This window comes from Sorex araneus, chromosome 11 (assembly GCF_027595985.1).
Source record: "Sorex araneus isolate mSorAra2 chromosome 11, mSorAra2.pri, whole genome shotgun sequence".
Taxonomy (NCBI): Eukaryota; Metazoa; Chordata; class Mammalia; order Eulipotyphla; family Soricidae; genus Sorex; species Sorex araneus.
The window spans coordinates 40,830,754-40,853,440 of record NC_073312.1 but is presented as its reverse complement, the minus strand read 5'-3'; the positions used below and the strand labels follow the sequence as shown (position 1 = coordinate 40,853,440).

At 58.7% G+C, this 22,687-nt stretch overlaps 2 protein-coding genes and 1 long non-coding RNA gene across 7 annotated transcripts in view; 2 read left to right on the top strand and 1 right to left on the bottom strand.

Moving 5' to 3' along the window:
• Nucleotides 1–825: 825 nt before the first annotated feature.
• OPN4 (opsin 4) lies at nucleotides 826–12,693 on the top strand. Its single transcript, XM_055119251.1, has 11 exons — nucleotides 826–1,030; nucleotides 2,980–3,169; nucleotides 4,595–4,598; nucleotides 5,409–5,542; nucleotides 5,891–6,094; nucleotides 6,501–6,672; nucleotides 7,016–7,180; nucleotides 8,048–8,155; nucleotides 8,779–8,959; nucleotides 10,313–10,447; nucleotides 12,572–12,693. Exons 1-11 carry the CDS (start codon nucleotides 899–901, stop codon nucleotides 12,608–12,610), a joined length of 1,464 nt encoding a protein of 487 aa, XP_054975226.1. The 5' UTR covers nucleotides 826–898; the 3' UTR covers nucleotides 12,611–12,693.
• Nucleotides 4,569–12,647, bottom strand: LOC129399400 (uncharacterized). The gene is made up of 3 exons (XR_008627061.1): nucleotides 12,553–12,647; nucleotides 6,529–6,683; nucleotides 4,569–4,783 (listed from the first exon to the last, which is right to left on the bottom strand). It is a non-coding gene; the product is annotated as an uncharacterized LOC129399400 (long non-coding RNA).
• A 2,684-nt stretch (nucleotides 12,694–15,377) lies between the features above and the next one.
• The window catches only part of LDB3 (LIM domain binding 3), a 69,049-nt gene continuing 61,739 nt past the window's right edge, over nucleotides 15,378–22,687 (top strand). For all 5 annotated transcript variants that reach the window (XM_055119602.1, XM_055119603.1, XM_004607414.2 and 2 more), the window contains exons 1-2: nucleotides 15,378–15,449; nucleotides 15,543–15,658. In XM_055119602.1, the coding sequence (XP_054975577.1) occupies nucleotides 15,566–15,658 (93 nt within the window). In that variant the 5' untranslated portion in view covers nucleotides 15,378–15,449; nucleotides 15,543–15,565. The remainder of the gene's footprint in view (nucleotides 15,450–15,542; nucleotides 15,659–22,687) is intronic.

Here is a 22,687-nt window from a genome sequence, read left to right as displayed (position 1 = left end):
AGCACCCATCCTCCGGCAAGTGCACACAACTTCCAGATCCTTCCTGGGACTGTTCCTGCTGCTTCTCCAAGAAGGGGTGTGGCCTGGACCCAAGGGCATCCCCCCACCTTTGTCCTGAGGGTCATGTCTGGGGGCCAGGCGTGTTCGTTTCAAAGTTTTATCCTTTGAATAAAGCTGTGCTGTATGCTGGCTTGTCCTCGAGGACACTTGGTGTGTGAAGTGAGCTTCTGGCTGTGGCTCTGGCCGGAGTGGGCATAGAAGAAGTGATGGACTGTCATGGGCCAGAACTCAGGGCAGGAGACTTGGTGGAAAGGCTGTAACTGGGCCCCCCCACCCACTGGACAGGGCTGGGGATGCAGATGCTATTCTTGATAAGCTCAGGAGAGAGACTAGTCAGAGGGAAGGACTGAGTCTCTGCCCAGTGTGCAGGCGCCTCGCCTGGCAGTCTCCTGTCTCTCTCTCTCTCTCTCTCTCTCTCTCTCTCTCTCTCTCTCACACACACACACACACACACACACACACACACGCACGCACGCTGCCATCAGGTCACCATCTGTGGCCAGACACCCAGGGACCTCTGTCGGAGGGAGTGGGGGCACCATGTCACTGGGCATGAACGCTGCCTGCTCCGCTCCTTGAAGGTGGGGACAGACCCCGTGGCTGTGTCATCATAGCTGCGACACTCATTCCTTTGTGCTTCACTGGACACAGAGCAGCCACCAGCTACAAAATCGGCTTCAAACTCCAACCGCGTGGGATACAGGGACAGGGACAGGCAGAGAAGCAGGCAGACTTGCTGAGTCTGGAGGAGAGTTGGGTCCCGGGTGACCGGCAGGACCTGAGATCCCTGGGCTCTTGACTTCTCTGTCGCCTGGAGAAAGCATCATCCTGCCTCTGGATGAATCCTCCCTCTGGGCCACGAGGCCACCCAGGCCCTGTCTTGGATCCCAGCGGCATGGCCACCCCCACCTCACCCAGCCTGTTGGACAGCTCCAGCCGGGGCCACCTCCCAGCCCTCAGCCCTACTAAGGTAAGCCTGGGGCAAGCAGAGACCCTTCCCTCTGCTCCCGGGGCCATGTGGGGGCTCTGAGCAGGAGACTTTTTAAGCTCTAGGGTGGGGCTTGGGTGTAGGGCCAGACTTCTGCGCCTTCCCGGACTCAGAGGCCAAGAGACAGTGCGTGAGTAATGGCTTCGCCCCAAGGAGCAGAGAGCAGCTCTGCAAGAGGGGACACTGGATACCCCAGACAGACCCATACTTGGGTGTTTCCTTGCCTTTCTGAGGTCGGCTGGCACCCCATGAAGCCTACCAGAGAGGAAGGAATATGCTCAGCCCCTGGATGTTTCCAGACCATGATGAGGTCTTGGGTGCCTTCTGTTGCTCCATCATCCTAGCCAGAAGCCCAGGACCATCCCCTATCAAACCCATCATTCACTAGGGGGTTGCTGAGGGACCCTGAAGGCGTGGGAAAGCTGGCCAAGGTCCTGGCTAGGATGTAAAAGCTCCAGTAGTTCCAAGGGACTGGGTAGAACATAGACTGACCCATCCTACTTCCCCAGGAAGGAACAGGAGAGGGAGGGTTTGGTTTAAACTCATTGATTGGTGAGGGGGGGCACACTTAGTGGTTCTGGGGATGGAGATGACTCCCTTGCGGTGATCTGGGGACCACTTTGAGCCTGGGATGGAACTTGAGTCTTCTGCATCTAGAGCCTGTTCTCAGGCCTTTGAGTTCTCTGCAACTTGATGGAGGGTTTGCAACCCCTTTGTACCACCTCAGAGGGCCCCTCTGTGACCCAGGACCGACTCTTCTGGAAGGGTGGGGCTGGAGTAGAGAAGCACATACCTGATCCATGCATGATCCTAGGTTCCATCCAGGCACTGCATGAACTCCAAGCTTGAGTGACCCAAGGGAAAATAAATCATTGGAGGGGCCAGAGTGATAGTACAGCAGGTAGGGCGTTTGCCTTGCGCACGACTGACCCAGGTTCGATCCCCGGCATCCCATATGGTTCCCCAGCACGCCCAGGAATAATTCCTGAGTGCAGAGCCAGGAGTAACCCCTGTGCATCACCTGGTGTGACCCAAAAAGCAAGTAAATGAATAAATAAATAAATCGTTGGAAGAGGCATGGTTGCAGAGAGTGGTGCTCAGGGGTCACTCCTGGTGGTGCTCAGGTGACCATGCAGTGCTGGGTAGCAAGTCTGTGACTTCCGGGGATGGACCTGGAGATCCTGCAGGTTCTCTCGCAGTCTCTAGTCCTGGTCTCTGAGCCATCTCCCAGGCCCCAAGGAGAAGTAAATTAATAGGAGCTTTCCTTCACTCTGGGCTTGGCAGCAAGATCAGCTTGTTCGACTTAATTTTTATGCCACACCTGCCTGTGTTCAGGAATCAGTTCTGGAGGGTTCCGGCTACCGTGTGGGGTACCAGGGATTGAAACTGGGTTGACCACGTGCAAGGCAAGTGCTTTACCTGCTGTACCTGCCGTTCTGGCCCCCTCAAGATTAGCTTTGTCCTCTTCACTAGAGGGACACACAGCTTCTTCTTGGAGGTTCCTGAGGGGAGTCCCAGCCCTCTCCGCCACACTGCAGCCTGGGGGGCCTTGAATACCATTGTTGACCGACTCAGGCTCTTGGGCAGGGCTGATGCGAGGGAGAGAAACCCCCAGGAACTGGCTCTGCTTTTCCTTAAGAAAGGGAGAGTCCTTCACATGTCCCTGCAGGCCAGACATGTCTGTGTGTGCCACCAAGCTCCAACACCTGACCCTGGCCTGCTCCGTGACACCTCCTACCTCTGTGCCAGGTCCAGGAGCTTGGCTTTGTGGAGACCTGCACTTCCATTCTGGCTGAGCCATTCGATACTTGTGTGGGCTTTGAGCCTCAGTTTCTGCCCCAGACCCATTGGACACCCTACTCCTTCCTTCCTGGGACTATCTGCCAGTGCTAGGAGATAATGGGATGTTCTGTCTCTCCATCTCTCCACAGGCAGCCGAGGCTCAGGCAGCTGCCTGGGTCCCCTTCCCCACGGTGGACGTTCCAGACCATGCCCACTACACCCTGGGCACGGTCATCCTGCTGGTGGGGCTGACAGGGATGCTGGGCAACCTGACGGTCATCTATACCTTCTGCAGGTGCCTGACGGGCAGGGCTGTGGCTTGGGGGATGAGGGTGGTGGGTCAGGTGGAGGCAGGGCAGAGTTCAGGGTGAGAATGTGATGCCAGCTCAGCCGGGAGCCTCCTGAAGCCAGTGAAGTCCTCAGTGCTCTCTTGTTCCCACCTCAAGCTTCAGGCCCAGAGCAGTGGCCACAAAGGACTCTGGGTATCTCTGGGCCCTGGGGACATCCTGTCTGTGGGCTGGGTATGCAGAGGACACCCCTAAGACCCCTAAGACATCGAGGTCCTGATCCCAACTCACCTCTACCATCACCTGTCCCAGCAGATGGATTCCTTCCCTCTGCCCTGCAGAGTGCTCCTGAGTCAGGGTCCTGGTCACAGCCCCGCAGCCAATGCTCACAGCTTCTGCGCCCCTGGCCTGTTCAGAACTGATGCTGAGACCAGAGAAGGAATTGTTCACTCCATTACCAGTTTGCCAAAAGAACTGTCCCACCCCTCCCCTCCCCTCCCCTCCCCTCCCCTCCCCTCCCCTCCCCTCCCCTCCCCTCCCCTCCCCTCCCCTCCCCTTCCCTCCCCTTCCCTTCCCTTCCCTTCCCTTCCCTTCCCTTCCCTTCCCTTCCCTTCCCTTCCCTTCCCTTCCCTTCCCTTCCGTCCTATCTCTCCTCCTCTCCCCTCCTCTCCCCTCCTCTCTTCTTCCTCTTTCTCTTCCCCTTTCTTGTTCTTTTGTTCTTTATCTTGTTCTTTCTTTCTCTCATTCTCTCTTCCTTCCTTGCTTTCCTTTCCTTCCCTCCCTTCTTTCTTTCTTTCTTTCTTTCTTTCTTTCTTTCTTTCTTTCTTTCTTTCTTTCTTTCTTTCTTTCTTTCTTTCTCTCTCTCTTTCTTTCCTTCTTTCTTTTTCCTCTCTCTCTCTTTCTTTCTTTCTTTCTTTCTTTCTCTCTCTCTCTCTCTTTCTTTCTTTCTTTCTTTCTTTCTTTCTTTCTTTCTCTCTTTCTTTCTCTCTCTCTCTCTTTCTCTCTCCCTTCCTTCCTTCCTTCCTTCCTTCCTTCCTTCCTTCCTTCCTTCCTTCCTTCCTTCCTTCCTTCCTTCCTTCCTTCCTTCCTCCCTCCCTCCCTCCCTCCCTTCTTCCTTCCTTCCTTCTTTCCTTTCTTTCTTTCTTTCTTTCTTTCTTTCTTTCTTTCTTTCTTTCTTTCTTTCTTTCTTTCTTTCTTTCTTTCTTTCTTTCTTTCTTTCTTTCTTTCTTTCTTTCTTTCTCTCTCTCTTTCTTTCTTTCTTCCTTCCTTTTCTTTTTTTTCTTCCCCTCCCTCCCTCCCTCCCTCCCTCCCTTCCTTCCTTCCTTCCTTCCTTCCTTCCTTCCTTCCTTCCTTCCTTCCTTCCTTCCTTCCTTCCTTCCTTCCTTCCTTCCTTCCTTCTTTCCTTCCCTCTTCTTCTAGGCAATGGATAGGAAGCCTGGGACACTCCTGGCAATACTTGGCCTACTGGTCCTGAAAGTTCAGTGCTCTGGCGCACTGATGCAGCTCTGCTCAGGCCCAGCAGTGCTCAGGAGCCTCCAGGGTGACACCCAGCAGTGCTCATGGGGCCATGTGGGACCGGATATTGAACTCAGGGCCTCATGTGCACACAACACGTGCTACAGCCCTTTGAGCTGTCTGCTTGGCCCTGAAGCCTCAGTGTTTCCACCTAGAAAATGGGAGATAGAGACAAAGATAGATGAGGGCACAACCGTCAACCCCTCTGCTCCCCCACACGCAGGGAGAAGACTGCAGACAGCAGGGCGTGGGCCACGGCGTGCTGGGTGAAGGGGATCACGGTGGGGGGGCGGGAGCTCCCGAGGAAGGAAGGGGACTGAGAAGCTGGCAGAGAAGCTCTGTCTGGGTGTGTGGGAGAAGCCAGCCAGGAGACCTGGGCCTGGAGGGGCTCAGGGAAATGCAGGCAAGGCCGGGGGGAGAGGGAGGCCAGAGAGGAGCAGAGGAAAGGGACTCAGGCAAACAGCAGCCTCTGCCAGGCGGCCCAGACATGCTGTCTGCTCGCACACCCCTCAGCACACACCAGCCAGCCCCAGAGCTGCGGGGCAGGCCCTGCTGGGCAGCACAATGGGCTTCTTGCCCTGCGGCCTGTGCCCGTTTCTGTGTGCCCCTGTGCATGCCTGTGCATGGGCCTGAGTGCACGTGCACATGTGTGCATGCAAGGCATGTGGCATTGTGTGTGTGTGTGTGTGTGTGTCTGTGTGTGTCTGTGTGTCTGTGTGGGTGAGGAGAGAGAAGCCACAGCACAGACACCTCCCGACTGTGCCTGGCCCCCACAGGAGCCGGAGCCTCCAGACCCCCCCCAACATGCTCATCATCAACCTGGCGGTCAGCGACTTCCTCATGTGCTTCAGCCAGGCGCCTGTATTCTTCGCCAGCAGCCTCTACAAACGGTGGCTCTTTGGGGAGGCCGGTAGGCACTTGGGGCTCCCTTGGGAGCAGGGAGGGTGGAGAGGCTGTGATGGGGGTGCCCACGGGGGCGGGGAGCCTAGGGGACTGTGATTAGCTTCTCCTGGGCAGAGTGCGGGCAGCTGTCCTCAGTCCATGGTGTCACCTAGAGGGCTCTGTGCCTGTGCAACTGCCCACCCCCCACCCCCCAAAAAAGAACACCTTCCCTGTCAAGGAGAGAGGGAGGTGGTGGGGGCCTGAGCCTGCCTTTCTTGAGGAGTGAGGGTGGGAGCTGAGAACCACCGTCCCAGCCTCCCCTCTCCTGGGCAGCTGATGGCTCCCTGCCCAGCACACTGAGCTCCGGTGCCCACAGGCTGCGAGTTCTATGCCTTCTGCGGGGCTCTCTTTGGCATCACCTCCATGATGACCCTGACGGCCATCGCGCTGGACCGCTACCTGGTGATCACACGCCCACTGGCCTCCATCGGGGTGGTGTCCAAGCGGCGGGCAGCACTGGTCCTGCTGGGCGTCTGGCTTTATGCCCTGGCCTGGAGCCTGCCCCCCTTCTTTGGCTGGAGTAAGTGGGCTGGTGGGACTGGGGGAGGGGGAGAGAGGCTGGGAGGGCATGCTCAAAGGGCAGCAAGGGAGACTTGGGGGACTCCCAGTCTTGATCGGAGAGGGCCATTGGGTCAGAGGGTCAGGGCTGGAGTTAGAAGTCAGCACGTGGGAGGGTCAGCAGTGGTGTAGCCCGCTTCTGAGAGCAGGAGCTGGCTGAAGGCTGGGGCAGGGAGACCCAGGGCTCTGGTGGGTTCTGCGCCCCATAAGATTTGGTGGGTGGCCTTTGTCATCCCTTCCTGAGCTGGTGGCCCTGCCAGGATCTGCTGCAAAGCTCCTCTCACTGTGGGGGGCAGGGTTGGAGTAGGGGCCGGTGTTTGGGGCATCTGTGCCTCTGTGGAGCCTGAGCTCCCGGGCCTGGCTCCCAGGTGCCTACGTGCCCGAGGGGCTGCTGACCTCGTGCTCCTGGGACTACATGCGCTTCACGCCGTCCTTCCGCGCCTACACGCTGCTCCTCTTCTGCTTCGTCTTCTTCCTGCCCCTGCTTGTCATCGTCTACTGCTACATCTTCATCTTCAAGGCCATCTGGGAGACGGGCCAGTAAGATGGGCCTGAGGGAGGGAAAAAAGCTAGATGGTGCTGGGGGCCTCATCGGGCTCCCCTAGGACTCCCCTTGGCCCCCTCTCCCCCCCACCCATAGCACTCCTAGCTTCAGACAAGCTTGCTAGGGGCCTAGATCTTGGCCGGAGACTCCAGGGCCGGGGGGGAGCACCTGGGGACAGGACTTCTGAGAAGGTGCCTTTAGGCCGGGCAGCAGGCAGGGGGACCACAGACACAGCTGGGCTGACGTGACGGAGACGTCTCTGGGAGCAGCGCTGTCTGTGCCCCTGGAGGCTCACTGTGCCCACGGGGGCGCAGACTCAATCTCCGTGCCTTCCCTTAGGGCTCTCCAGACATTCAGAGTCCACGAGGGCGGCTGCGAGTTCTTGCAGCAGCGGCAGCGGCTGCAGAGCGAGTGGAAGATGGCCAAGATTATCCTCCTGGCCATCCTTCTCTTCGTGCTCTCCTGGGCGCCCTACTCCGCAGTGGCCCTGCTGGCCTTCGCCGGGTGAGTGGTAGCTGGGGCCGGGGGTGGGAAGAATCAGGCGCCCTGGACGGCGTCCGGCTGGCCAAGTCTCCCCGCTGAGCCCAGTCTCACCGCCGGGGGTGGAGTTACCCTGCCCCTGGACCCGCCCTGCTGAGCTGCTGTAGGTGCTACTGGACCATCTTGGATCTGGCTGATGGCCTGTGAGTGTCCCGGGTCCCGCTGTCCCTCCTGGGAGCCTGACTGATGGGTCTTCCTGGGGCCCTGGTTCCTGCATCACCTGGCGTGCTTCTTACCTCCTGCCCACCAGTTCTTTGTGGCTCAAGGCTGGCGGCTTGGGCAGCAGCATGGACCTGCCATGGGTCAGGCTCGAGGGGTCTGGGTCAGACTCGAGGAGCACCCTTGAGGGAGCTGTTCATCCTGCGGTGTGCTTGGGTGGGTCGCAGGCCTTGTCCTTGAGTAGGAGCACTCTGGTTCCTTCTTGGGCCCACCTGAAAGGTTCCTCTCCTCTGGGATAGCCAGGAGAGTTGAGGGCATCAGAGGTGAGCATGGGGTGGGTCAGGGGCAGGGCTGAGCAGAGACCAGGGTCACTGTAAGTGGAGGGGCTGATGGCCGGCAGCGCAGGCTCCCAGGGAGAGTGAGGCCTGGTGGACGCCGACCCAGCCTGGCCCACCTTCCTGGCACCCCTCCTTCAGCTGCTCCCCAGAGCTCTGCTCCCCTCCGATCACAATTGTTGCAGTTCCTCAGCAGGGCTGGTTGGACCCAGACAGGCTGGGCACCCCCGAGGGCAGGGTTCCCAGGAAGAAGGTTCCCCAGAGGGCAGTGAACAGTGGAGGGGATAGAGAGGGCCAGCAGGCAAGGGGACCCTCTCCCCTGCCTTCTCTGTGCTAGGTACTCGCATGTGCTGACGCCCTACGTGAACGCAGTGCCCGCCGTCATCGCCAAGGCTTCTGCCATCCACAACCCCATCATTTATGCCCTCACGCATTCCAAGTACAGGTTTGGTGCCCCTCCCAACCCCCGAGGACCGACCTCCTGATAACGGGGCCAGGGCTGGTCATTCTTCCTGTCTCCTGTGCATGCCATAGGTGGGGGTTGCTGGCAGGTGGGAACAGTCACACACGGCGGTGGGGGGATGCAGGGAGCTGGGTCTGGGACTGGGACTGGTGTATCCCCCTCTGCTGCCCCCGGGCTCAGCTTTAGAGAACATCTGGCTTCCCTGAGCAACGGGACTGCCTGCCAGGAGCGGGTTTTTGATTCTTCCCTCTGCCTAGTGGTAACTGGCCGTCCTGCCTGGCTGAGGCAGCCTGCACCCTGGCCAGCTCAGAAGCTGTTCTAATCACCTCCATTCTAGAGAGGTGCCTGAGCCCAGTGCTATGAGTGCGGGGATTCCCGCCCCCCCGCCCCCCACATACCTGCTGCCCTGTGAGTCCATCTGTCACCTTCACCCCAGCATTGTCTCTCTGGCCTTAGCACTATCGGGCTCCCCCCTGCCCATCCCAATGTCTCTCTGTCTTCACAGCCCCAAAGTCAGAGCCTTTCCCCACCCCGGCCCCTCTGTTCACTCTCAGTGACTCCACGTGTCCCTCCCTGGGCCCTAAGTAGGTGCACTGTCTCTGCAGAATGGCCATTGCCCAGTACCTGCCATGCCTGGGGCTGCTGCTGGGGGTGTCAGCCCAGCGGCCCCACCTGTACACGAGCTACCGCTCCACACACCGCTCCACGCTGAGCAGCCAGGCCTCGGACCTCAGCTGGGCTTCCGGGTGCAGGCGCCAGACGTCCCTGGGCTCTGAGACTGAGGTGGTAAGGATACTGGGCTCTCATGGACATGGTACCTGGCTGTCCCTTCCTCACCCGGATTGGGCAGTGTGTGTGCGCATGTGTGTGTGTGTCTGTGTGTGTGTGTCTGTATGTGTGTGTGTCTCTGTGTGTGTGTGTTTGTGTCTGTGTGGGTACAGGGAGTGCTTCTGAGGTTCAGGCACCCTCAGCCCCCAGCACAGCTGACAGGAAGAGTTCCTCACAAGCTACTCACAGCCTTTTAAAACATTGTCCCCTCTGTCAGGCAGAGCAGTGACAGGTTGGCCCAAGTTGCCAGCAGCTAGCTCAGGACCTACCCTAGTATAGACCAGCATTTTATGAATTAGAAATAAATTATTATTATTTTTTTATCCACACCTGGCAGTGCTCAGAGTTTAGTCCTGGCTCTGTGCTCAGGGATCACTCCTGAAGGCCTTGGGGGACCATCTGGGGTCCCGGGGATTATACCCGGGTTGACCACTAAATTAAAAAATTTTAAGATGATTTTGGACCCGAGGTGTAGTACGGAGAATAGGGCATTTACCTCACACCAGCTGACCTGAGTTTAATCCCCAGAGTCCCATGTGGTCCCCTGAAGTGGCCTCCCAGAGTGATCGTTCAGGTGTGGCCCAAAGACCATAAATGAATAAATAAATAAAAGGATGAGCTTTCCTGGCCCTCACCAGTTATCCAGCACACAGGCACGAGATCTCAGTGGCCTTTCTCTCAGCATGAAGCCTCCAGTGTCCCACAGGCCGCAGCAGGACTGCTGGCCCAGCACCCACCTCCTGCATGTCCTGCTGTGCAAGTCCTTCACCTTCTCTGAGCCCCTGCAGCCTCTTTGAAAGGGAAAGCAGTCACCTTTCCCTCCAAAATGGGCTGGGGTGGTTCTGGGAGCCACTGTCAGCTCTGGGAGCCTCTAGCCTGCAGCCTCTGGCGCTGTGCCACCTCCCGATGTCCCCAGGAGAGCTCACTGCCCCGTGGGCTTCTGTCGCCAGCTGCCCTTCTCATTGGTTCAGGCTTCAGGGCCCAACAACCTCCTCCACCATTGCTCACCCTGCACCCCCCCGCCCAGGGGTCTCTATTGGGGGCTGAGGGAGGAGCTGCCGTAGGTCTCTCCTCTGCACCATTCTAGGGAGTGACGATAAGGAGTGAGTCCTACCTGGGAACAGAGGCCTAGACCCTCCTGAGGCTCCTGCCAGCAGTTCCATGCACACACGACACCCCCACCCCCAGCAAAAGCACCCAGAGTGCACTCACTGTAACAGCACAGTGGGGAGGACAGAGAAAAGCCTCGTGGGGGTGGGGTAGACAGGGAGCAAGCCTGTCTTGCACCCACATAACTCTCATCTGCCCCAGGCCTGGACAGACACAGAAGCTGCTACGGTGTGGGGAGCCATGAGTGGAAGATCCCACTGTTCTCAGGGCCTGGAGGACATGGAAACCAAGGTCCCTCACGAACTCCTGGGACTGGATGCCGAGGATCTTGGGAAGGTGATTGGGCCTGGCACCTGTCAATCTGCACTGGGGTGGGGACAATGGATAGGTAGCTCTGGAACTGGCCCCCAAAGGGGGCTTGTTCTTGTGCTCGGGCCCCCTCGGAAAACCCCCCTTCCCCACGTCTCCTACCTTCCCTTGACCATCCTGGGGCTTAGGGGTCACTGCGACTGCTTGATGCTATGCACAGGTATGGCCGGGGCGTGCTGAGAGTGCATAGGATTGTGTGTCCCCAGAGATGATGACTGCAATGCGAGGATGGATGCATGTGTGTCAGTGTGTGATTGCGAGGGGATGGGATGTGTCGTGGCAGAGGGTCACTAGGCCTGTGTGACGCTGTCACCATGCCCCCAGGCTATGGGAAGAACCATGCACCAATATATCTGCTCTAAGCTGTGTGTGTGTGTGTGTGTGTGTGTGTGTGTGTGTGTGTGTGGAGGTGAGTGATTGGAGGCTGGACATACCTGGAGGGGGGGTGCCACAGGCGGCGTTTGTGCTTGTGGTGAATGCCCAAAGATTAGGCTGTCACCCAGAATACTCGCGGCTATTAAAAGAAGGCCAGCTGTCAGCCCAAGTGTCTGTGGGTTGGAATGTCGGTGGTGATGAGAGAAGGCCAGGTCTGGAACGCTGGCAATGCCACACACACGCAGGCCTGGAAACTGCCTTCTCCTGACCTGACACTCCTGCCCCTCCACTTCGACATGAACCCCTAGGTTCTCTGGACACCCCCAGATGACTGGAGGATTGATCCACTTTGGGCTCGGTTGAGTTCATTCCCAAAGACTTTCCTGTACATTTTCCCCAAGGCAGCTCTATCTCTATTCCAGCGAGGGGAAGCCCTTCTCCAGCATCCCCAATCCTGGCAGCAATACTCCCCTGAGGTTCCAGCTCCAAGGACAATCTACCCTGAGCCCAGACTCTGCATAGCCGCCACCTCCCATCCTCCAGTGCACTGTATCACTGTCATCCCATTGCTCATCGATTTGCTCAAGCGGACACCAGTAACGTCTCCATTGTGAGACTTGTTGTTTCTGTTTTTGGCATATCGAATATGCCACAGGTAGCTTGCCAGGCTCTGCCGTACGGGCGAGATACTCTCCGTAGCTTGCCGGGCTCTCCGAGAGGGACGGAGGAATCGAAGCTGGGTCAGCCGCGTGCAAGGCAAACGCCCTACCCGCTGTGCTATCGCTCCAGCCCATCCGTGCATCCTCCAGTGCAAACCAAGCAAATCCAAGCCAGCATTTAGGAGCCATATAGTGCCTTCTGGGGGATGTGTGTGTGTGTGTGTGTGTGTGTGTGTGTGTGTGTGTGTGTGTGTTGGGGGGGTACGAGGTTCTGGGTGGAGAGGGAAGTGCATGGACAGTCCCTAACACATGTGCTGAGCACTGTCATCAATGAGTACATACTGAGAGCAGAGGCTAGTCTCCAAGGAGGACGTCTCAGTCTTTTTTTTTTTTTTTGCTTTTTGGGTCATATCCAGCGATGCTCAGGGGTTACTCATGGCTTTGCACTCAGGAATTACTCCTGGCAGTGCTTGGGGGACCATATGGGATGCCGGGGATCGAACCCGGGTCGGCCGCGTGCAAGGCAAACGCCCTACCCACTGTGCTATCGCTCCGGCCCCAAGGGCGTCTCAGTCTTGGCTATCTTTAGGGTTCCCAGATAGGACTCCTGGCAGGGTGGGGGGGCAACTGAAAGACTTACAGAAGGGTGCTAAGGAGGGTTTGGTCAGCTTGGCTGTGTCTGCAGCAGGACAGGGTGACAGGAATGAGCCACAGAAAGGAGACGGAGGAGCAGAGCTGGAGGCCAGGCTGCAAACCAGGCCTTCAACCAGCAAAGCCAGATCGCCAGATCCAGGCTCTGGGGCAGAGGCACCAAGAGGAGTGGACGTGGATGGTGGGGGGTGGGGACCAGCTCAGGGGTCATCCCAGGGAGGTGTCTGGCAGACAGGCCCCACCCTCCAGGCCATATGGTCTATCATCCCCCAGAAGGCCCATCCCATCACAGCCAGGACATCCGCTGACCCTTCCATGTACCCCCCTTCCCATCCTGGGACCCTCCACTCAGAGGGCAGGGGGAGCCAGCTCCCAGTGGACACAGACCTGTGCTACTTGTTTGCAGACCAAGGGGCTGCTCCCCAGCCTGGAGTCCAGGATGTAGGGCATCGCCTCTCTTCTGAGATGTCCACTCCCTCTTGACCCTGCAACACGCACACTCTGATCCCGGATTGCCCCTGGGGCCGCTATGCGAGCACAGCCCCACACCACCGAACTCCTGCCCTGCCGAGCGGCTCTCCCCTTCTCATCTCAGCAGCTTGAACCCGAGGATCCCTGCAGCGCCGGAGCTGGAGCTCCCTGCAGTCGCGGCCTCTCCTCAGCTGCTGTGAGCTCTGATTGTCCCAGCGAGGACAATGGGGATGGCTCTGCAGGACACGCCAGCGGTTTCTGAGCTGCCTCTGCACCTGGGTTGGGCAGCACAGTGGCTTGGGAAGGCTGGCACCACCTCCCTCGCCGCTGCCAGGGGAAGCCAAGCGCGGACAAACGCTTCATGTGCCGGAGGAAACCATCACTCACCCCTGCAGCCGGTGCCCCCCGCGACCACACTCTTGTGTGTACACGCACTCCCTTTGCATGTGCTCCAAGCACGTCTCTGTACACCGTGCACGTGCCGTGTGTCCGGGCAGCACCTCGGGGCACTTCAGGCTCTGGCAAGCGCTAGGAAAATAAAAGGCAAAGATTTCCTTCGACAAAGCATGGGTTCTACCTATGTAGCGAGACTGGCCTCTGCTGCCCAGAGTGTCTTTTCCTCCGGTTCCCTGTCCCCCACCTTGTCCCTCCTGATGCCCCTCCACCTCCAACTACAAGGGGCAACAGCGTGGGGGTGGGGACAAAGACTAGGCTTCCCTCATCCCAGCTCCCCACGAGCTGCGGCTATCAGGAAGCATCTTCCACCCAGCCTGTGGGTACCAGCTGCTCTCGGACAGCCCTGGGGCTTCCCAGGGAAGGCAGATGGTGGGAGGCTGGCCTTCCCCTTTAAGAGGCATCCTCTGCCTACCCCTCCCTTTCTCCAGAGGAAGCAGCAGGCAGTGCCCCGGTCCGGAGAAAGAGGCTGCAGCTCCAGGTACAGCTTAGTCCTGGGTGGGCTCTGGCTTCCACCCAGGAGACCCCAGCCAGGGGACCCTCCCTCTTTTTTATCCCTTACTGTTCATACTCTGGCTAGGCAGACATGCCTAGGAAAGAGGATAGACTGCAGCCAGGGATGGACGGCAGGGGCATGGGGGCAGGGGGGAAATTCCTGGGAGGGCAGGGGAAGGGTCGGGGTGCCTGCGTCGTGGTGGAGGAAAGAACACCGTGTGCTGGGCAGGAGGTGTCTGGAGGGGGGGCATTCCTTGTGGTACTCCGAGTGCTGGGTGCCACCATAGTTGGGGCTGGGGGGCATTGCCAGGGAACTAACCCAGGGACTACCACAGACAAGGCCTGTAGCCCAGCCCTCTGAGCGCTCTCCCTGGCGCCCCCACATGACATCCCTGTGACTCAGGGCAATGCCCTTAAGCCCCTGTGTGGTGGGTGCCTCCTTCTACCACACACATTGTGTAGGCCAAGCGCGGGGCATAACGCTGAAACCTAAAAGTCAGAGAATCATTTCTCCTCAAGCCTGTACTAAATCCTCGTCCAGCCCAGAGTGCCGCCCCCTTCCCAGGGCAGAGAACAGGTCCTCAAGCCTCAGTTTCCCCCATTTCCACCAGAGTGGAGCTTGACCCACCTGTAGGCCATCCAGGGCCTGATGTCTCTTCCGGGGAAGGGCTCAGGGAAGGATCTCGGTATAGACTATGGGGGTAGGAGGGCCGAGGGGCCTCAGCCCCCACCCAGAACACCCTGTCTCCGGATTAGGGGTTGAACACGCTGCATACACTTCCCCTCCCAGCTTTCCTGTCCCGAGTCCCAGCAGCTGAGCAAATGGCATCTCCTCCCCTCCTCCCTGGCCCTGCCATTCCTGTGTAAAGGGCATGGGGGCCTGGCGCGCACTGCTGGCAGCTGGAGCTTTCCATGCTGCTGTCAACTTTTCCAGAACACAAACGGGGCGGCAGAGCCAGGAATAACTGCTGGGCCCCAGAGGGTCTGGAGGGGCTGGGCCTGCTCCGAACCTGCTTTCAGACTTGGTATCGACAGGTACGGGGAAGGCCTGTGGCTCCCCCAGTTGGGGCTGGCATTAGCCAGTATCGGAGGCCTAGGAAACCCGTTATCTGGCACTAGTCCCCTCTGACTGAGCTCCAGAGCCCGTGGGCCTTGGTTTATCACCTGTGTGACCTTGGAGAAGTCACTAAACCTCTCTGAGCCTTGGTGCCTTCGGGCTGAGGCAGCTGCCTCGCAAGATGGGATCATGGCGTGAAGGGCCAGGAGCTGAACTTGGCTCGGCCCAGAGCTGCTGCTATCGTGACAATTATCTTTATGGCTGGACAGCCCTGGGCCCCCTGCCAGTCTCCTGAGCAGCTCGAGGCTCAGGGCCGTCCTCAGCAGCAGCGGGACTCCACACTGGGTAGGCGCCCAGCATTCATTTGATCCCCCAACTGTCGCCAGGAGTAAGCCCTGAGCACCACAGAGTGTGGCCCCCAAACCCACCCCGTCCCCCAAAAAGGAAGAGAAAGCCAAGGCCCTGCCCATGGAGGCGCGGATGGGGCAGGGCCTGGGGGGGGCACAGCCGAGCTCTCGAGCGGGGAGAGGAAGCCAGGGCCGCTGGAACATTATCGCCAACCTGGCCCGTCCCCTCTCCGGCGTCCTGGAAAGGGGGTGCTGGCTGCCGGACACCCTCCCCAGGGGCTATATTAGCCTCGTGAGTCACAGAGGACCAGTGGGGAGGCCGCGGGCGGGCGGGCCCAGTGTAGGGTTACAGTCCATTTATGGGCGCAGCCGAGGGCAGATATCAGTGTCCATGACATTCATTCCCAGCTATTCTTAGGAGCCGCTTGGAGCTGGCCGGGCAGCGAGAGACGACGGAGCAGGCAAGGAGGCCTGGGGTCGGGGCAGGGTGAGGTCGGGGCTGGGACGCAGGTGCCTGAGCACCCTCTCACTCCACTCCTCTCGCCTGTCCACAGAGGTGACCGCACTCAGCACCAGCATGTCCTACAGCGTGACCCTCACCGGCCCCGGGCCCTGGGGCTTCCGCCTGCAGGGGGGCAAGGACTTCAATATGCCCCTCACCATCTCGCGGGTGAGTGTGCCATGCCTGCAGCCCGTGACCCCCAGGGGCAGGGCGCAGCCGAAGGAGGCAGGGGGTATCTGTCCATCTACCCTCCCGTCTGCTCTCGGCGAGTGCCCGTTCCTATTTAAGGGTCGGGGGGCTGGGCTAGAGTCCACCAGACAGCACCAGTCACAGGCCCCTGGTTGCCCCACTGAGTGGAGCAGGCGGTTGTGGGTGTGAAACGTTCCAAACACGGAATGAACTTGAGGCCCAGGAGGGAAGTGAACTTGAGCAGGGGGATAAGAGCCTTCTTCATCCCTTCCCCGGTAGGGTGGGTTCAGGGTTACCCCCTGAGCGTGGCACAGCTCTGCAAAATGGACAGCTCCTCGGGGAGAGAGCAGCCTTACCCAGGGGCAAGCCGGATGGAGGGCGGACGGAGGGAGACGGTGCTGGCCTTGTGACTCAAGGCTGTGCTGATTATGTGCGCTCCAGCCCTGCTCAGCCCCTGGGCCCAGATAGCGGCCCCCTCTGTTCCCTGGCTTCCGGAGTCGGCCAGAAACCTCGCGCTGGCCGGCCGGCCGCCTCAGGCTGGGACTCCCTCCCTCGCCCTGCTCTGTCTGCCTCTCTTATGTCTTGCGCCCCCTGGGAGCCCGGAGATATGGTCTGTGGGTTCGTACTGTCTGATCTGGCACTGCTTGATGGGGAAGCACAGAATTCTGGAGGCTGTCTGAGCAACACTCTTGCCCCAGGGGACCCCAGAGCCCGGAGGCAAGAAGCTGGAGCTGCCCAGGAGGAAGCTCTTTCTGAGAAGGGGCTCGGCTTCCAGCACGGCCGTGTGCCCCGAGCTGAGGACAGAGCAGGCGCTCAGGCATTCTCGGTAAAAAACAGGACTTCCCGGCAGCTCCCGCAGAGCCGAGGCCGAAGGTGGCAAGGCTCAGGGTGACTGAGGAGCTGAGGGCAAAGACGATCCCTGGCTGGGAGCTAAGACTGAGGTGGAGCCCCCTCCTCTCAGCACTGCCGAGGGTGCAGGGGCCACGCTGACACTGCCCGTTATCCGTGTACTGTCTGGGTGGCTGTCCACCCAGAGATAAGACCGCATCTGGCTTCTCTCCCTCCCTCCCTCCCTTCCTTTCTCCCTCCCTCCTTTCCTCCCTTCCTTTCTCCCTTCCTTCCTCCCTCCCTCCCTTCCTCCCTTCCTTTTTCCCTTCCTTCCTCCTTCCTTCCTCCCTCCCTCCCTCCCTCCCTCCCTCCCTCTCTCCCTCCCTCCCTCCCTCCCTCCTTCCTTCCTTCCTTCCTTCCTTCCTTCCTTCCTTCCTTCCTTCCTTCCTTCCTTCCTTCCTTCCTTCCTTCCTTCCTTCCTTCTTCTCCTTTCTCTCTTTATTTCTCTCTTTATTTCTCTCCATCTTTCTCTCCAACTCACTATTTTTTTTTTTTTTTTAATTTTGGGCTACACGCGTGGCTCTGCTCAGGGCTTACTCCTGGCTCTGTCCTCAGTGATGACTCCTGGCAGGGCGCAGGGTTCCATAGGGGGTACCAGGGATGGAACCCAGATTGGCCAAGTACAAGGCAAGCCCCTCCTACCCGCCGTACAGTCACTCCAGGCTGCCTGCCACACTGTGTATCTCTCTTTCTCTCTTCTGTCTCTGTCTCTCTCACTTTCCTGTGCTCAGGCCTTTCTCAGCACTCGCTCCAGGCTGTGCTTGGTGCTCAGGGGACCGTGTTGTACCAGGTTGAACAGAGCCTCCAGCCTTTTGAGCTACCTCTCCGGAGGGCGAGTTCCTTCTCTCCCGCAGGAAGGCTAGCCCAGGGGGGCGGGGTGGGGAGACTACGAGGGCAGAGTCAAGAGGGACAGTCAGCGGGCAGGGGGCAGGGTGTGGCAGACAGAGGTGGTTGGCCGAGGGGGAAGGAAGTGGACATCTGTGCTGTGCCGAGGTGCGGTCTTAGCTGTGGGGACTTGGGGAGACTCTGCGAAGCAGCAGCCGTGGAATCAGCACAACCCTCCGTGCTCGCCTTCCCTCTGCTGGAGTTCTGGCTCCTGCTGCCGGAGTCTCCACCCCCCAGGTTCTTGCTGTCCTGGGGAGCGAGCGTCTGACGATCTGGGTCCATGTGGCCTTTGCATCCCTCAGGCCTCCTGGTCATGCAGAAGGCAAGGCCCCTCCCCTTGCTCTCTCGACTCACCGGGTCCCTCAGAGCCCCACCTGCCTCCAGGATTCCTGCGGGAGCTCCCTGCCCTGTCAAGTGGGGAGAAACGAGCCCCTGGTGAGCAGCACCCAGGATAGCCAATGATCTCACCCAGGCTCAATGCACCACCTGGCCCTGGCCAGCGTGGGGCTTAAATTGCACCACGGAGGCCTTTAGCTGCAGCACGGAGGCCTTTAGCTGCATGGAAGAATGTCCTCACTAATAGGAGGGGTGTTTGGGGATGTGCTGGAGCCAATGGCTGGGGGCGGGGGAACTTTTAAAAATAGAACCTGAAGCTTAGGCACAGCATCGGGGGATGGGCAGAATGGTCTGTCGGCTGCCTTCAGGGCCACAGACCACATGACCCAGGCCACGGAGTGAGCTGGACAGGGTACCGGGCCTCCCCTGGACCTGAAGCACCTTCTTTTTTTCTTTTTTAAGGCCTTTTTTATTGAATCACTGTGAGCTAGGCCCTCAGAGTTGTTCATGATTCAGTCATACAATGTCCCAACACCCCTCCCTCCACCAGGTTCATTTCCCAGCACCAGTGTCCCCAATTTCCCTCCCCACCCCCAGGGAGCATATTTTTTCTTTCTTTTTCTTTTCTTTTTTTTCACTTTTTTTTTTCTTTTGGGTCATACCCAGCAAAGCTCAGGAGTTGCTCCTGGTTTTGCACTTAGGAACTACCCCTGGCGGTTCTTAGGTGACCATATGGGATGCTGGGAATTGAACCTGGGTCGACTGCATGCAAGGCCAACGCCCTACCCGCTGTGCTATCGCTCCAGCCCCTCTTTTTCTTTTTTGATTGAGGCCACACCTAGCAGTGCTTAGGGGCATCTCCCAGCTCTGTGCTCAGAGGCACAGAGGTCACTCGTGGCGGTTCTCAGGAGACCATGTGGTGCCGGGGACGGAGCTCCTGTATACAAGACTTGCACTCCAATCCACGAGATCACCTTCCAGGGCCTGGATCATCAGATCCTGTGCGGCTTCTGATGGCTGGGACCTGGGTGTCCCAGCTCCGTGCTGCTGGCCAGGTCTGCCTACCTGCCCTCCCACCAGGCCTGTGCTATTTCCTGCTGCCCCTAAACTCCCCGCTCCCCCTCAGGGGGATGCGGTCCCAGAGTTCTCTGAAGGACCATTCCTCTCATTGGGTCATGCCCCAGTCCCCACGGTGAGCCACTGGTCACCCAAGCACCTGGCCAGGGCCTCTGCCACAGGGTCCAAGCCAAGTCTTGCAGTGGGGGGATTAGTAAAGGCTGGGCTGCTCCTTCTCCCACACCCCAGGCACGCCCTTCGGTCCTGATGGGGGTCCAGCAGACAGGGCTGGGGTAGCACCCCCCCTCCAGAGCCGCCTGAGCTCACATCAGCACAGCAAATCCTGTGCCTTTGACATCCTCTGCTGCTAAGCTTTACCCTCACCTCTTGGGCTAGTGGAGAGGCAACCAGTAAGCAAAGCACCAAGTAGGGCCTGTCACCTGCAGGCTGGGTGGGGGCCCACCAGCCCCCGGGCATCAACCTTTGGCAACAGCAACCCCTCCAGGCCTCCCGGCCTCTGTGGGTGGGAACCGCCTCCATTGATCCCAGACAGGTGCAGCTGGGCCTGCAATTCGAGCTGCCCCCTCATGTCAACCCTCCCCGGGCTCCAGGAAGTGGGGGAGGGGTGGGAGCAGTTTCCAAGCCCAGCCCCCTGGGGGCCTGGCCAGAGCAATGGGGCCTGAGGCTGGGGCCACAGTCTGGGCCTAGCCCCGGGGTGCGTGAGGCCACCCTGCTTCCCAGGGAAGAAGGGGTTGCCTGCTGTGGTCATCTCCCTCTAGGAAGTCAAACCCCGGGCAAGGTGCACCAGCCAACGGGGACCATGGAAACTTGCGGGACACTGGGGATGTGGCGAGGCTGAGTCTGTGTCCAGGGCAGGCCTATCCCTCTGCTCTGAGACCCCCACCCACTACCAGGCTGGCCTGGGGCCTCAGCCCGGGGGCCCTTGCCCCTTTGCTGGGTGCTTGGAGACACGAGAACAGGGGGCCCCCTGGGAGAGGGAGGCGCACAGGCGGAGACTATTCTGGGGCATCCGTGCTGACGATTCCTGGAATTCTGAGGCCACTGGAGCAGGCTGTGCTGGTTCTTGGGCAGCGCCTCCCGGTGCTGACAGACCTTTGCTGTTTATAGCTGCGCTGAAGGTCAGGTAAGCCTCCCCCAGGGCCGCAGGGCCCTTTGCTGCTGGCGGCTTCGAGATAACAGCCGAGGCCCACAGCAATGCATTCTTTGGGGACCCCCCTGCCCATCCCACCCCACCCATCTCTCACTTTCCTGACTTCTCCATTCAGTGCTCAGAGCTCTCCCTGACCTCTGAGGACCCTGAAGGAAGGAGGCCTGAGGGCTCAGGGCTCCGTAGGGTAAATGCGCGGTGGGAGTGCAAGTGTGAGGGGTCTCTGGGGAACCCTCTGGTCAGGGAGGTGTCCCCCATGCTCAAGTCTCCTTCTCTCTCTCTCTGGTTGGCAGGAGCTGAGGTGATGGCAGAGACCCTGCTGTCTCCTCCTAACCCCACCCTTCCATTCGCTCAGCTTGGCTTGGGAGGTGGAACCAGGTCTAGGCCCAGCAGTGGCCCAGGGCTCTTTGGGGCCCACTGACGGGGAAATGCCGGTGACCACATTCTCCTGGGGACATCCACAGTCTCCTGGACAGGGCTGTGTGGGCCTGGGCAAGAGGGCAGAGAGCCAGAGCGTGAAAGTGAGAGAGCGTAGGGGAAGAAGAGGCCAAGGAGACCCAGGCTGGGGAGATATGTGGTGGTCAGCTCTCCGGGAGATGGCGACCCCCCGACTCAGGGCTCAGGGTGGTTATGATGTATGTGGAATGGTGGGGGCCGAAGTCAGATGGACACAGAATGGTAAAGGTCAGACTTAGTGGTTCTCTTGGAGAATTCTAGAGGTGAAAAGAAGGAGAGAAAGATCCAGTAGGCCCTGGGGGAGCTGCTAAAGCAGAGACGAAGGGGTGGTTTGGGGGGTTCTTTTTGGTGCTGGACGTTGAACCCAGACCCTCACATATGTGAGGCACTTGCTCCAACACTGACTCATGTCCCTGGCCAAGACTTATTTCTTTGTTCATTTTAGAGTAGTTCTAAGTTCCAGTGAAATGAAGTGGAGGAAGGTCCTTAGGCCTTTCATATGCCTCCTCCCCCTACACACCCATTGCCTCCCCCTTATCGGCACAGCTCGCAAGAGTGGTCCAGCAGATCCCATTCATGAACTTGCAGTGAAGCATCTTAATTGCCCCAAGTTGGCCACAGGGTTCGCCCTGGCTGTGGTCCATTCTGTGGCTTTGGACAAGGGTATGGATCTGCCACTAGTGTCATTCAGATTATCCTCATCACCATCCTAAACATTCTCTGCACAGGAAGTGGCAGTTTGGTTTGGGGGCTACACCTGGCTGTGCTCAGGGTTTGCTCCTGGCTCTGCTCTCAGGGGTCACTTCTGGTGGTGCCAGGGTTCCAACCTGGATTGGCCACACACAAGACAAATGCCCTACATGCGGTACTATCACTCCGGCCCCAGAAAGAGGTGTTTTGAGCAGAGAGGACACTGAATTGGTTGGGTTTGGGGTCGTGGTGAGTCAGAAGTTTCCAGTGGCGAGTTGAGGGACAGAGCAAGGCACTGGAGGAGGCCAGACAGGAGGAAAGTAAAGCACAGAATGGTGGAAATTCAGTCACACCATGGACACTGCACACACGGCTCTTTGGAAGTTATGGACTCGCCAGCCTGGGAGGGTTGGGAGGTGGGCCTTGATGGTGCTGTCTGCCAATGGTGCTTGCCCTGGCCCCTGCCATACCAATATTGGCAGATCTAGAGGGGAAGGGTCTGTGTGGGTGTGAGCACTGGCCTAGGTGGCTGGCACCTTCTGGGGAGCCCACAGCCCCTCTGCTGCAGAGACCTGGGGGAGGAGGTGTGAAGCAAAGGTGAGCTATAGTTCAGATTTTGTCTACACTCTGCTGCCTTTTCCCCTGATCATTTCCAGGGGATTGGCCAGAGCCCCTGCCAGTACCTTGTTTCTCTGGGATGCTGGACATCACCTCTCTGCCCTCTAGCTGCCGCTCACGCCCCTCTAGGCCAGAGGCTGACTCAGGGCATGGAGGCCAACAGTGCAAACTCAGTGACGGTTGCGTGGGACAGGACAAACTAAGACTTGAGTTTTAGGTGACTTGATCTAAGTCTATGCTCTAAGCTATTCCCCAGTTTAGTCTCAGAGATCCCCCTAACCCCTCGGGGCTGCACTAAGACAGTGACCTAGCCAAATAGGACTCTTATAGGTCAGGCGATGATCCATATATCCCAAATCCAAATATCTAGAACCTGTCTTAGCATTTGACACAGGGCTTTGGTCCTGGAACTCTGCCCAGGGCTGGGTTCCCACTTGAGCGGGGGTTAATCACCAAAGAAGGCTGGAAAGTGTAGTGGGAATGAAACAAGTATTAAAAAGAAATATGGGAACCGAGCTTACCAAGGCAGGGAGACGAGGTGGGGGTGCGGGGTGGGGATGGGAAATGCAGTGGTGGAGGGTGTGGTGTTGGAATGTTGTGTTCACAAAATACTATCATTAACAGTATTGTAAAACATGGTACATGCAGTTAGAACATTTTTAATTTAAAAACATCAGGTGGTGGGGTAGAGCAATAGTACAGCAGGCAGGGCGCTTGCATTGCATGTGGCCAGCCTTGGTTTGATCCCCAGCATCCCAAACGGTCCCCTGAGTCCACCCAGAGTGATTCCTGAGCGCAAAGCCAGGAGTAAGACTTGAGCATGGCTGGACATAGGCAAAAAATATATTTGGGGGTACAAAAGAGCGAGAACACAGTGGGATGAGCACGTGCTTTGCATGCAGAAGGCCTGG

Excerpts from the sequence above, each read along its gene's own strand:
- OPN4 (XM_055119251.1), top strand. The coding sequence starts at position 899 with ATGAATCCTCCCTCTGGGCCACGAGGCCACCCAGGCCCTGTCTTGGAT. Across the intron at positions 6,095-6,500 it reads GCCCCCCTTCTTTGGCTGGA|GTGCCTACGTGCCCGAGGGG; the intron begins GTAAGTGGGCTG and ends CCTGGCTCCCAG. Across the intron at positions 8,156-8,778 it reads CTCACGCATTCCAAGTACAG|AATGGCCATTGCCCAGTACC; the intron begins GTTTGGTGCCCC and ends CTGTCTCTGCAG.